Raw genomic sequence first — 14,000 nt, 5'->3', positions numbered from 1 at the left:
GAGAGAGTGGGTGGAGAGGAGGCAGAATGGGATGGAAGTAAATAGCCCCTTTGAGAGTTACCTTCCTTTTTGTGCTACAGTTCATCCTGTATGCTCCTAATCCAGGTCTAAGCCTCATTGTTATTCACTTCTGAATCAATCAGCATTATTGTTTCCACACTGGATATCTATTTCAGTTAACAATTAAAATTCAAGATCTAAATAATGACCCTCAGCAGAGGTTAGTCATTACTGTGTCTCCAGTTAAAAATAAAGTTAGCTTTAAACATGGGGTGTTAATTCCTGTTGCCAAAAGATGAAGAGCACTTGTTCTTTCCTTTTTGTTGTTATGTGCCATCAGATCAGTTTAATTTTCAGACAATCCTATGAATGAGAGACCTCCAGGAGACCTTATTAGTGAGGTCTTTCAAACTCAGGGCGGTGGCTTTCTTGATTGAGTTAGCCCTCCTGTAATGCAATAAACCTTTTCCTACTGTCTTCCAACTTCACTGAGTTTAGCTGTCATTGCCAGTGATTCATCTTGTCTCATGATATCTCCAAAGTACAATACCCTCATTTTAATTTTTCTGGCTTTTAGTGAGAGTTCAGGCTTGGTTATAGCACAGTAAAGAAATATAAGATGCTACAAGGAAGCTTTGATTCTTCATTTTAATGCACTATGTGAATATCAGATACTGTGAAACAATACAGTGCTTGCTTTAAAATGTTGTCAGCACTTGGCAGCTATTATGAGTAAAACTTCAATCCCATTATCTTTTATAAATTAATGTCCCACTTGTTTTGTTCCATTTATTTAAATCTACATGTTGAACTTGTTTTGTTCCATTTATTTAAATCTACATGTTGCATTTTGCATTCAATGCTGCATTACATAAAACAAAAGTTTATTTGAAAATATATTAAAAATGAAAAGCAATACACAGAATTAAATGAAATGGAGAAATACAGATCCTTTTAAGGTAAATGCAGTGGCTTAGTGGCTAAGACGCCAGTTCGGAAGATCAGAAGATTGGCAGTTCGAGGCCCAAGTGCTGCATGATGGGGTGAGCTTCTGTCGCTAGTCCCAGCTTCTGCCAACCTAGCAGTTCGAAAGCATGCAAATGCAATTAGATAAATAAGTACTACCTCAGTGGGAAGGTAACAGTGTTCGGTGCAGTCATGCTGGCCATGTGAAGAAAAATGAAATGCACAGATATAGCATGGGTGATACTTGGCTGAACGAGACTACGTGTGAGGGATCTGGGAGCCCAAGTAGATCACAAGTTAAACATGAGTCAACAGTGTGATGTGGCAGCTAAAAAGGCCAATGCGATTTTAGGCTGCATCAATAGAAGTATAGTGTCTAGATCAAGGGAAGTAATAGTGCCACTATATTCTGCTTTGGTCAGCCCCCACCTGGAATATTGTGTCCAGTTCTGGGCACCAGAATTCAAAAAGGATGTGGAGAAACTAGAGTGTGTCCTAAGGAGGGCAACTAAAATGGTGAAAGGTCTGGAAACCATGCCCTATGAGGAACACCTTAGGGAGCTGGGGATGTTTAGCCTGGAGCAGAGAAGGTTAAGAAGTGATATGATAGTCCTGTTTAAATACTTAAAGGGATGCCATATTGAGGAGGGAGCAAGCTTGTTTTCTGCTGCTCCAGAGACTAGGACCCGGAGCAATGGATGTAAGGTACAGGAAAAGAGATTCCACCTCAACATTAGGAGGAACTTCCTGACAGTAAGGGCTGTTCGACAGTGGAACACACTCCATCAGAGTGTGGTGGAGTCTCCCTCCTTGGAGCTCTTCAAACAGAGGCTTCATGGCCATCTGTCAGGTATGCTTTGATTGGGATTTCCTGCATGGCAGGGAGTTGGACTGGATGGCTTTGCGGTCTCTTCCAACTCTATGATTCTATGACCATCAGAGCAGTCCTTGGACAATGCTGGCACTTCAGCTTAGTAACAGAGATCAGCACCACACCCTACAGTTATTTTTGAATAGACATTCATGTCAAGAGACTACTTTTATCTTTACCTTTTTAAGATGACCAAAGGTCAGATAAAAGCAACATACTTAGGTACCATCTGTTCATCTTTCTCCTTTAGGTCTAACTGAAGAGCAGGCTGGTAAATTATTTAGTATTCAGGATATGTCTTCAGCAATGGCTCATTCCCTTCCAACAGCTATGGCTCGCTCACTTCCAGCAGCTGTACCTGAATCTCCTAAAGTCCAGCCTACTAGAACACCTAAAACACCTCGTACCCCAAGACTTCAGGATCCTAACAAAACACCCAGGTTTTATCCTGTGGTTAAAGAAGCAAGATCCATTGATGTTAAGGTAACTAAAAATATTAATCAAAAACTTTGGTTGAATGACTTACTGTGAATTTCACCAAAGAGATTATCCTATGAAACACAGTGTTTAATTCTTGCTATTTAATTTTTTTTCTTCTAAGGTAGGAAATAGTACTTTTGAATAGCATGAAATTTTAAAAAATCTATAATGCAATACTTCCATTGTTAACTTCTTGTTAAAGCTAGGTAGTTAGGCAGTCATGCTCAGCTTTATGACCTCATAGTGCATATGATGTACAGAGTGAAATTTTATGAAACTTGACTTTAATTAGGCTGTGATTCTTCAAAAAAGTGTCTCCAGTCACATCAGGAAGATATAATGCTATATTTCACTTTAGACACGAAGGAAAAGAAAAACTCGGCATAGTACAAACCCTCCATTGGAAAGCCATGTTGGTTGGGTAATGGATTCTAAGGATCACAGACCAAGAACATCTTCTATAAGGTAATCTTAATTATTAATTTGCTAATTTAAAATATAATTTGGGGGTTCATAGAATCAGTGAAGTAATTATAGTTTCATTCTATCATCTTGCAAAACAACAAAAGGAAGGGGAAATGCAGAAGGAATAAGAATTCCCTAAATGTGCCCTAAATTTTTGTAAATGTGCTCATACAGTATATTCATTTTGTACCTGTAACAACAGTTATAAAAGATTTTTGCTAATATAAATAGTTGCCTTTCCCCCACAAGAAAACTTATATGAACAGCAACTGTGGAAATAAAAGTGGGAAAAGTCATTCATGTTGTTATGAAGGATGACTTTGTAGATTGGAGGTAGAACCCTCCCTCCCTTCAGATGTCCACCTGCCATTCCATTGTCATTGAGCATTGGTCATACTGGCAAGGACTGTTGTAAAGCTGGAATCCAAGAAAATCTGTAGGCCACATACTAACTTGCCTAAAGACCAACAATATACTATACCTCTGACAATATATGATTGTAGATTTCCTTGGGAGTGAGTTCAGTGTATAGGAATTGAATGGGAATACCATAGGACAATTGTTTGGATTCAGACTAAATGATGTAATTAAAGTGGGCCCATTTAAATCTATAGGATTTCATTATGACTCAATCTGGAAGCAACATACCTACCCCACTGTGTACAAAGCAGCTGCATCAGGCAAGCTAAAACCATAATCTTAAAAACTGTGCTAAGCTATTTGCTCGTACATTTCACATTTTGAATGATGTTTCTTTTATATGTGATAGTTGTGAATCATTTTTATCTGGTTAATTTGCAAGCATTATCTCAATAAATAGTTCTCATGAAAACAGGAAATGATCAAACTCTCTGAAGAAATAATCAAATTGTTCCAAAAATATCTGAAAAATATTCTTTCAGAAGTATGACTGATAACTAATGTCCTGAAGATACAGTACTATCTATTACTACCTTCAGGATTTTGAAAGCCAACTTGGGAGTGTAATTTACAATGCATCTGTCACGCAGATCTGTTTATTTGTAATGCTACCTAGAAAGTTCTTCCATATCTATTACACCAGACCTAAAGAGCATTTTCAGTCATGTGGCAACTAGGGAGGAATACCAGTATGGCACACTGTGAAAAGGCTTGCTTGTAAACAACTGCAGATAAAATCTGTTTGATTTACTATCCATAATTAACTTTTGTTTCACAGGGAGTTTTAGTTACAACCTGAGCCTTGTAGAACAAGAACAGATTCAAATGCTGAGAACATTGCCCTACTTGTCTTGGAGTATACTATTTGAGAACACAGACAACAGTCAAAATGTTCCCTGTATGTGGACTGTACATATTTTCCCTCCTATTAGCCTTCTTCTGAAAACTTGGAGGCCATATGCAGCTTTCTGTGATTTAGCACTTTTTGACACAAATATGCATTCACATACAGACTTGTCGCCTGCATTTGAAACCAGTACAATGATTTGAGGAATAAGTATCACTTGATCATTCACAGTGCTTGAACTGATCTTAAAGACATAAGCTTTGATACCACTATTGAAAACTGAGGTTGGTTCTAGATTGCCTGCAAAAATATATGTTCTATTATCTGTAACGGCAGAAGAAAATTTTGAAGAAATCTGAGAGGATTGTTTCTTATATATTCTGCAGCAGCTCAAATGCCTCACCATTGGAAGGTGCTCCACTATCAGGAAGTTATGGGTGTACCCCACATTCGTTTCCCAAATTCCAGCATCCTTCTCATGAACTTTTAAAGGAAAATGGTTTTACCCAGCAAGTATACCACAAATACCGCCGTAGATGCCTAAATGGTAAAAATGTAATATTTTCTGTAAGTCTCTGAAAAATAGTGTGAAACCTTTATAGCTTTCTATTCTGGGTTTCAAGAGCTGTAATCTATTTATTCCATTTTCTCTGTTCATCCACAGTTTGTAGATTGTTAGCAATATATATCTCGATAAAGACTTTATAATCAAATTTATTTAAGTGAAAAATAGTGTTAACATACTTGTTACTTTGAGTGAGTACTGATAAGCACAATGTTTATCTACTTGATTGTTTTGCTTTGAACAGTATGAAAAACAGCATTTCTGCCTTTCAAAATGCTTAACTGATTACATGATCACATAAATAAAATAGCAAGTTAATGAACATGGAAAAAATCTTTGACGTTGTCTGAAGTATCAAATGAAAATTTTGAAGCATTGTGCTTGGAAGGTGAGAGAGAGATAATTGAGTGTATGCATAAATAAATGTCACATGTGACTTTAACATCTAAATAAATTATTTTTAGGCTGTTGTCTTAAGATATATGCTGTTTCCTTTAAGGCATGTAAAAATAATGTGTTTAACAGAAGTCTACTACTTTTTCTTTACTTTTCAGAAAGGAAACGTTTGGGAATTGGCCAGTCCCAAGAAATGAATACACTCTTTCGTTTCTGGTCATTTTTTCTCAGAGACCACTTTAACAAGAAAATGTATGAAGAATTCAGACAACTTGCTCTAGATGATGCAAAAGAACATTACAGGTAATGTTAGGTATTTTGTTAGACTTGCGAAGTCAAAAGGCACAATTGTGAAAGGTCAGCTTATATAAGAAACACTATTTTGCTGCTTCTAAAGTATAGGAGTATCCAAATAGAGTGGTTTTATCATTAGAATGAAAAAGGTAGCAATGGTTTCCCATCATAACACAGAAATAATAGCCATTATGGAATATGGCGCTCAGAATGAAACAGGAAAAAAATCAGATGGAATACACCCTACCAGGGCCCCAGGCAATACAGAACAGATAAAATATTCTTCAAAAACAAATCAAAATCATTTCAAAAATACTGTTGTTGTGTGCCATCAAGTTATTTCTGACTTATTATGGTGACTTAAGGCAAACCTATGGCCCTTGTGGTCTCTTCCAACTCTATGATTCTATGAGGTTTTCTTGGCAAGATTTATTCAGAGGGGGTTCATCACTGACATACTCTGGGGCAGAAAGAGCATGATTTGCTTAAGGTCTTGTCATTTACAGTCACCTACATATTCAGTTGAGACCAATTTCTAAAGTATATACTTGACAGAAGTCTGGCTGGTACACCTTGCACTACCTGTAGCTTCTGAACATTTTGGGCTTCCAACTTTGCTATGTCCTCACCAAAAATGCCGGAAGAATGAAAGAAATATAGAATAATTTAATAATAATAATAATAATAATAATAATAATAATAATAATATATTTATTTATTTATTTATTTATGTCCTGCCTCTTCCGTCTGGGGATCGAGGCGGGTAACGACAGAGTTTATATGATACACAATATAAAAACAATAAAACCCACCCAAACCCTGACCCAACCCTCCCTCCCAAACTATAAAATTAACATAAAACATGATTAAAATATATAGCAATACAACAGTACAAGATTATTCTACAATTCGTGAATGTTGAGGAGATATAGTAGGAAGGACGGATAGAATCAGTTCTGGGCGGTTATCACCCAGGGAAGGAAGGACGGATAGAATCAGTTCTGGGCGGTTAATCACCCAGGGAAGGCCTGCCGGAAGAGAAAGGTTTTTGTCACTTTTTAAAAGCCTCCAATGAGGATAATTGGCGAATCTCTTCCAGCAGGTCATTCCAAGCTTTAGGAGCTGTAGCAGAAAAAGCCCTCTGGGGTTTTAAGAAATAAAAAGTTTGTGACCATAGTATAGCACGTGGGACTTTATCTCTTTTCATTCTTCTACTGAGGATCTATGTTTTCCAGTTTTTTGTTTTGTTCCTGTAATGATGATGGGACGCATAGAGAGAGCCCTTCCCCAAAGATCTTAAAATATAGTCCCAGTCATAATGGGAGATACAGTCTTTTAGATAGTCTGGATCAAAGCCATTTAGGGCTTTAAATGTCATAGCATTTCAATATATTTTGAATAAAAAATATATGTATTTCTGCATTCTTTTTCACTATTCTGTAGATATGGTCTGGAATGTTTGTTCCGGTTTTACAGCTATGGTCTAGAAAAAAAATTCAGGCAAGAAATCTTCAGAGATTTCCAAGAAGAAACAAAGAGAGATTATGAATCTGGTAATGCCATCTTCATAAGAATTATTCGTGGTATTGCTTGATTTCATACTTAATTGTTTTAGGCATTTCAATATATTCTCTCTTTTTTTAGGTCAGCTCTATGGACTAGAAAAATTTTGGGCTTATCTAAAGTATTCACAGTCTAAAACTCCACCTGTTGATCCCAAACTTCAGGAATATCTCTGCAACTTTAAAAGACTGGAAGACTTTAGAGTTGATGTAAGTATTCAGTATCTTTAATTTTGTGATTTAATGTTAACATAGCTGATTTAAATAAATAAATAAATAAAATTTTTATTTGTACCCCGCCCTTCCGGGTGATCAGGGCGGCTAACAAAATGCACCGAAGCGCAAACAAGATACACTGCATAATGAACAATAGTGACTTGTCTTGCTGTGGTTAGGTTTGGCTTTTAGGGTGGTTGTATTAACTGACATAACGCCTTTACAAGCAAAGGTACTCAACTTGCCATTTAGGACCCTTTGAGAAAGTATGGGTGGGCTTATTTATTATGTGATGCAGCAGCTAAAAAGGCCAATGCAATTTTAGGCTGCATCAATAAAAGTATAGTGTCTAGATCAAGAGAAGTAATAGTGCCACTGTATTCTGCTCTGGTCAGGCCCCACCTGGAATATTGTGTCCAGTTCTGGGCACCACAATTCAAAAAGGACATTGAGAAACTGGAGTGTGTCCAGAGGAGGGTGACTAAAATGGTGAAAGGTCTGGAAACCTTGCCCTATGAGGAACGACTCAGGGAGCTGGGGATGTTTAGCCTGGAGAAGAGAAGGTTAAGAGGTGATATGATAGCCCTGTTTAAATATTTGAAAGGATGTCATATTGAGGAGGGAGCAAGCTTGTTTTCTGCTGCTCCAGAGAACAGGACCCGGAACAATGGATGCAAGCTACAGGAAAAGAGATTCCACCTCAACATTAGGAAGAACTTCCTGACAGTAAGGGCTGTTTGACAGTGGAACACACTCCCTCGGAGTGTAGTGGAGTCTCCTTCCTTGGAGGTCTTTAAGCAGAGGCTGGATGGCCATCTGTTGGGGATGCTTTGATTTGGATTTCTTTGGATTGCAGGGGGTTGGACTGGATGGCCCTTGCAGTCTCTTCCAACTCTATGATTTATGATTCTATGATGCAGCAATTTTAAAATGTTGGTGGACTCAGTCAGAGGAAAAGGAGATGCAATCCAATGAGTCACTGCTTCCATATTCTGTAATGCACAAATGTGTAAGCCATATGTAGATATCTCTTGCATGTCAAACTCTGATAGATGGAGCAAGAGATTTCCAATATTGATGTGCTAGAATCATTAACTTTTTATGGGCTATGAAACAGCTCCTGGTATTTTGACACATTGGAATTGGGACTGACACATTATTTATTTCAAGTAACTGCAGTTTTGGGAAACAGAGAGATGAGGTTCTAATCTGTTCTTCTTCATGGTCTCTGTTACACATGGATTGCTCTTTGCTTGCGCAGTAACAGTCAGAACTGTCTAGATCCGTAAGCATCCTAGGAAACAGACCCACCCTGGCTCTGCGCACATGATAGAGATTCTGGCTCTAAGCATCATCTCTTTTCTTTCCACTGCAGCAGTAGTATTAGTTCGAGACCTCTAGAGCACTTGTTTACCTTTCACTTTTCTTTTCAGTGTCCTCTGACTGGAGCAGTCTCCAGATTACCCTCACCTTGCATTTCCTTATGCCTCATTAATCTCCTCACTTTTTACCCCACCATCCTTCCAGAGATCAAGCCAGAACCTGGTCTCTCAGTCACCTAGCCAGTCTGGAGTAGACTTCAACACTACATTCTTATGGAGGAGGGTCTTCAGTTTTTTGATCCCCAAGGACATCTTCCTTCATACAAGTAGTGGGGTCCTATTCAAAGGATAAAATTTTAGATCCATCTACTTTGTTAGGTTGTGGGCTAGATTTGCCTGAGCCTACAAAAGAAGTTGAAGCTGAGCTAGAGGTACACCTTCTGAATCTGTCTTCACCTTGACCTGGCCCTTCCTCCGCTTGACAGTTTCATCCACGGGCACATTGCAAAGTCTTTTGAGCATGGGCCTTATTCACCTTCTCAATGGACCTATCAAAGTCAGCATGAGGCATGTTGTGATTTCCCCCATCCAGCCTTTGGATCTTCATCTCACCCTCTCCACATTGGCTGGTAGACCCTTTGAACTGCTGGAAACTATGGACTTAACACCTCTTGTCCTTCAGAACAGCCTTTCTAGTGGCCATTATGTCAGCCAGATAGGTGGGTGAAATCTGTGCCGTCAGATTCCCTTTGCACAATCTTCCATAGGGACTGTCTTCTGCCTGGATCTGATCTTCCTCCCCAGAGTGGGCTTCTATTTTCAAGTTTCTGAAGACTTATGTTTTATCCAAATTCAACTCTGGAGGGGAAAAAAGATAAGACATTTTCTAGATGTCAGGTGGGCATTAACCTTCTATTTCAACAGAACTAAGGCTTTCTGTAATGCCACTAAGCTCTTTATATGCTATTGGGGGGGGGGGGGGGGTTGACTAGTTACACTTAATGATGCTCAAAATGGATTACTCACATTATCAACTTGGTTTAGCAAATCAAACATGCCTCTTTCAGCCCACATCAGAACTCATTCCACATGTGTTACTCTGTAGCCTTTCTCCATGATGTGGATTACATAAATATTTAATATTTATTTATTGATGTAAATAAATAAAATGGTATGCTCTATGAGAGCTGCAGGCTGGCCTCTTGGACCCAGCTGTTAACATTCACCAAGCATTATAATGTGGACTAGATGTGAGTCAACCAAGCCTATTTTTGCCATGCAGTTTTGGTCACAGTCATGATCTAACACTTCCCCATCTCCTTTGAATAAATCAAACTTTGTATTCTACCCCATGCAAGTCAAAGAGATCATGAAGAAGAACAGGTTGCTTACCTGTAACTGGTTCTTCTAAGAGGTCTTCTGTGAGCTCACACAACCCATCATTCTCCCCTCTACGTTTTTGTTTCTCCTATCATTATATTATGTTCAACCTATGCTTTGCTGCATGGACTCTGGAACTGAGGCTTAAAGCAAAACAAAACAAAGCCACCAGTCATGTGCATGGAGTCAAGAGTGGGGCTTCTTCCTAGAATGCTTACAGCTCTAGAAGGTTATGACCATCGCTGTGCAGACCCAGTACAACCCATGTATATGAGTTCATAGAGTTCATTCATACTAGAAGATCCAGTTACAGATAAGCAACCTGTTCTTCTTAATTGAGCTCTGCTACTTTGCAATAATGTTCATTCTCTTTCAGCCTCCCATCAGTGAAGAATCTGGGAGAAAAAGGCACTCAACTGGTGAAGAAAGTGATCATCATAAACATCAGTCCAATTCTTCTTCTAAGATCCTTGCTGGTAATTCCACAGCTGCCTCTCAGGCGTGGGTCCCAATAAACTTTCCCACTACCAATACTGTACAGGAGTTGAGTAACAGCATACACCAGAACAGTACTGCCACAAAACCAAGAAATGATATATCTGAGCAGTAGACTTAAGCTGGAACCTTACAATCAACTCCTAATGCCAGTATTTTAACTCAAAAGATCTTCAGGGAGAGCGATTTTAAATCTTGATTAAAAACAAATGTCTAGGAAAACAAAGGATTGCATTTGCTTTCTCACAATGTGGAGTTCCAAATACTTTCCCTTGATCATACTGGAATTGGAGACTATCTGAAACATCCTAGGGAAATATATCTTAGTTTCAGTATTAGTATCCCTGATTTATTGTTTACATGAAATGCATTCCGGTACTGTATGCAAAAATACTTTGGGATGCCTGATAGTCCAGCTCATTCTTCTTAAAGAAGTTATGGTGTACTCATATAATGAAGAAAGGAGGATTTTTTCTATTCAAGTTTTCCACATTACTTCTGCTTTAAAAAGCCAAAAAGAGAGAATATAATGTTTCCAGTGGAGATAAAGGATTTAAATTGGTAAATGCATATATCACTATGAACACCTTTTTTTTTATAACAGTACATGCACACTCCATGATAGATTGGACTGTGCACATTTCTTGGGTGCTAAAATCTTACTTTCTGCTTTAGAATCCCTGTGATTTTAGGTTGAGTTTTGAGTTAGGCATCAGCCTGCTTTGGTTTTAAAGGTGTTTTCTTTTATTCAGGTTCTTATGTGTACTTAAGCAGTAGATTGCTGAGGGGAACAGGGTATGACTATATTACCATAAACTTCCTATAAACTTTTAAGCAGAATGTTAAAATGACGGATTATTCTCTAATCACCTTCCATTTGGGAGAGATATTTGTGTTTTCTGTTTAATTCCTGTACTTCAAGGAGAGATTATTTTAAATGATAACATTTAATTGTAATATAATATTTGGTGCTGTTTTAATTTAAAGGGGAATTAGAAAAATGGTATTCACTAAAAATGTTGATGTCAAGTTGGGTTGGAATAGTTTAAAATCCCATTTTGGGAGAAAAGCAGGGATATAAATCCTCTAAATAAATAATTCTATGCTGTGCTAAGATCAACTGAATTTAATTGGCCAAGGCATTGCTTTCTAAATGATTGATTCAGGTAGCAGTTAGTTAAGTTGGGAGGTGGAAGTTAACAGGCTACATTACCTGCAATTTTATACTAGTTTCAGTCACTGTGATTTTAAATGCTTCGAATAAGGAAATGGAAGGCCTCCTTCCTTAAAGTGGGTGGTAGGAATAGGTGCACTTTTTTTTTACTTAGAGCAAAACAGTGAGATACCTAACAATCTTCAGGTGTCTTTCTGCATATAAAGTTTTAACACAGTTTGATGCCTTATTACTGTGGAGATATCCTAAGTGATCCATCGTTTAGTTTAATGGAGATTTTTGGCGGATATAGATGAGGTCTATTACATTTTTTCTGTCATATTGCCTTGGGAATCTGAATAGAACAATTATGAAAATAATGTGCATACTTGTATAGGAATATGAGGATTTCCCAGTAATTAATTTCTACACACAAAGTAGCCTTTTAGAACTGCTCTATTTTGTAAAAAAACATAAGAATTCATGATACAAGTTTTATATAGCATCTTTTCAGTGTGCTCAAGTTGTACATCTCAAACCTGTGTTCAATCTTTGCCACCTCCTCTATGAAAATGATGCAATTGTAAATTTGGATTTAAACTGTATATAAAAGAAATATATTTACTTCCATTTCTTTGAATGAAATGTGTGCATATTTAGCTTTTAGTATGCATAATTTGTGGTATCTTTGCAGATTTTATAAAAACAAAAAAAAAGTTAATGTGTGTGTATTGTGTGATTCTTAAATGATTTTCTTTAAACTTGTCAGTTTTTACAGTTCCAGTTAAAATGAAATGTCAAGTATTGAATTGGACTAATTAGACCTATGGGATTGAATTACGCAGCCAAAATTACTGGAATTATGGAAATACATTGATTTATATTTTTAATGTAAATTAATGCATTCAGAATTTCATATTTAACAGGTATGAGATAAAGTGAACATGTTTACTAATAAAGGGGAGCTGAGAGTGTTGCTTTTGAGTTACTATATTGTGTCTGGGGAAGAATGTAGATGTTATTCAGAGCTGGTGGTATGTACTGCTGTGTACTTGCAAAATAATAATACGTAATAACCCTGGAAATTATAAGGCTTTAACCTGACACAGTCCATACATTTCAGTTTCCCAGTATATTCTGTTGGGTGGCAACTTTTGGCATTAACAATTGACATTCTTTCCAATCAATAGGAGGCAAAGCTGCAATTGATAAAAGGAAAAAAACAGCATTTCTGCTTTGTAGGTGGACAAAGTCCCACACAAACAAATACAAGACAAATTAAAAAGAAAGGATTCTGTACTTGTCAGCATAGTATAAAAGATGAAGGGAGCATCTTGTTTCTCTTTTTCATATTCTGTGATTCACACATGCAGTAGATTAAAAAGCTGTACTCTGGTCTCCAGAGCTCTTGCCCAACACTCAAACCTTCGCCTTAGAGTCGCCCTAAGTGGAAAATCACTTAGAGGCACACAACAACAATCATGCTCATGGCACATTTGTCTGGAATATCACTTGATCACTAGAAGAAGCTTTGTTTCAGTCTTCATTTTTGGCCTCAACTAATCAAAGCATTAATACTCCCTCAATTGTGAATATTTTGATAATTATAATTAATAAACAAACAATTTGAGCAATCCAAGATGTCAAAAAACACAAAATGCCACTGTTAGGCAATAAAGGCACATGTAAAACTTACCCATAACTTCCATATCCTTTTCAGTAGATTGTTGACAAATTCTTTGTTAATACAATGAAGTCTGCAAAAATTACTTCACTACGTTGGAATGACACTCAACTGGTAAGCCTATCTGAATTTGGTTCTATTATCTGTGAAAGGAATGCTCAAGTGTGACTCCTGTTTTGGAGTTCTGGTATAGTTCAGCTGCTGCTGAGTCTAGAGATGTGTGAAGATGGGAATCAGATTCAGGAGTCTATGTGCTGGAGTGGGATTTGCCCTAGGATATTCCAAAGTTTAGGAACAGAACTTCTTGCTGGAAAGCTTGAGTGGCCGCTCAAGACTACAATGATAGGTAAATAACTAGCCAGACTGTAATTACCTAGTGCCCTTCTAGATTTTTTTTTTTTAAAAAAACTGGAGTTAGTAAAGAAAAATTAGGATCCTTTTTGAATCCTTTAAAATGGATGGGCATAGTGCAACTCACCAGCCATTAGCACCCCCCGACAGCAATTTTTACAGCCTTGTGGTCAAAATATTTTGACTGCCAAAAAATGCACTGTAGGGGACGTGGAGGGCATTTCCACAACATCTGGAAGCTCCCCCACCAGCCTTCCACAGTCTGTAAGATGATAAAGAAAGATCACTGAGATGATTATCTTTAAATATGGAAACAGTGTCAAGAGGCTCTCCTTCTGGATATTCAGTGGTCTGCACTGAAGATCTGTTTTACAATAGGCAGCTGTGGGCATCCAGATGTTTTTCATCTACAGTGTACACATCAGCCCTAACCAGGATAGTCAATGAAAGGAAGATGGAATTGTTGCCCATCTATTTCACAGGCATGGGTCCTTTTGCTATGTTGGTCCAAATAAAACCATTGAAAACCCAGC

General features: G+C 37.6%; 1 protein-coding gene across 6 annotated transcripts in view; it reads left to right on the top strand.

Annotated features, from left to right (window-relative positions):
• Positions 1 to 12,516, top strand: part of LARP1B (La ribonucleoprotein 1B) — a 56,342-nt gene extending 43,826 nt beyond the window's left edge. For 2 of the 6 annotated variants that reach the window (XM_089525820.1, XM_089525818.1), the window contains exons 13-19: positions 2,088 to 2,320; positions 2,676 to 2,782; positions 4,436 to 4,596; positions 5,169 to 5,313; positions 6,748 to 6,857; positions 6,949 to 7,076; positions 10,161 to 12,515. In XM_089525820.1, the coding sequence (XP_089381946.1) occupies positions 2,088 to 2,320; positions 2,676 to 2,782; positions 4,436 to 4,596; positions 5,169 to 5,313; positions 6,748 to 6,857; positions 6,949 to 7,076; positions 10,161 to 10,394 (1,118 nt within the window). In that variant the 3' untranslated portion in view covers positions 10,395 to 12,515. Of the gene's footprint in view, positions 1 to 2,087; positions 2,321 to 2,675; positions 2,783 to 4,435; positions 4,597 to 4,858; positions 5,003 to 5,168; positions 5,314 to 6,747; positions 6,858 to 6,948; positions 7,077 to 10,160 lie in introns of those variants that run through there. The other 4 variants (XM_089525823.1, XM_089525819.1, XM_089525821.1 and 1 more) reach the window with 4 other exon arrangements.
• Positions 12,517 to 14,000: the final 1,484 nt, after the last annotated feature.

This window comes from Sceloporus occidentalis, unplaced genomic scaffold (genome assembly GCF_023333645.1).
Source record: "Sceloporus occidentalis isolate IW3139 unplaced genomic scaffold, rSceOcc1.0.p SCAF_5, whole genome shotgun sequence".
Taxonomy (NCBI): Eukaryota; Metazoa; Chordata; class Lepidosauria; order Squamata; family Phrynosomatidae; genus Sceloporus; species Sceloporus occidentalis.
Note: the sequence above shows the minus strand (reverse complement) of the source record. Positions and strands in the feature narration are given on the sequence as shown.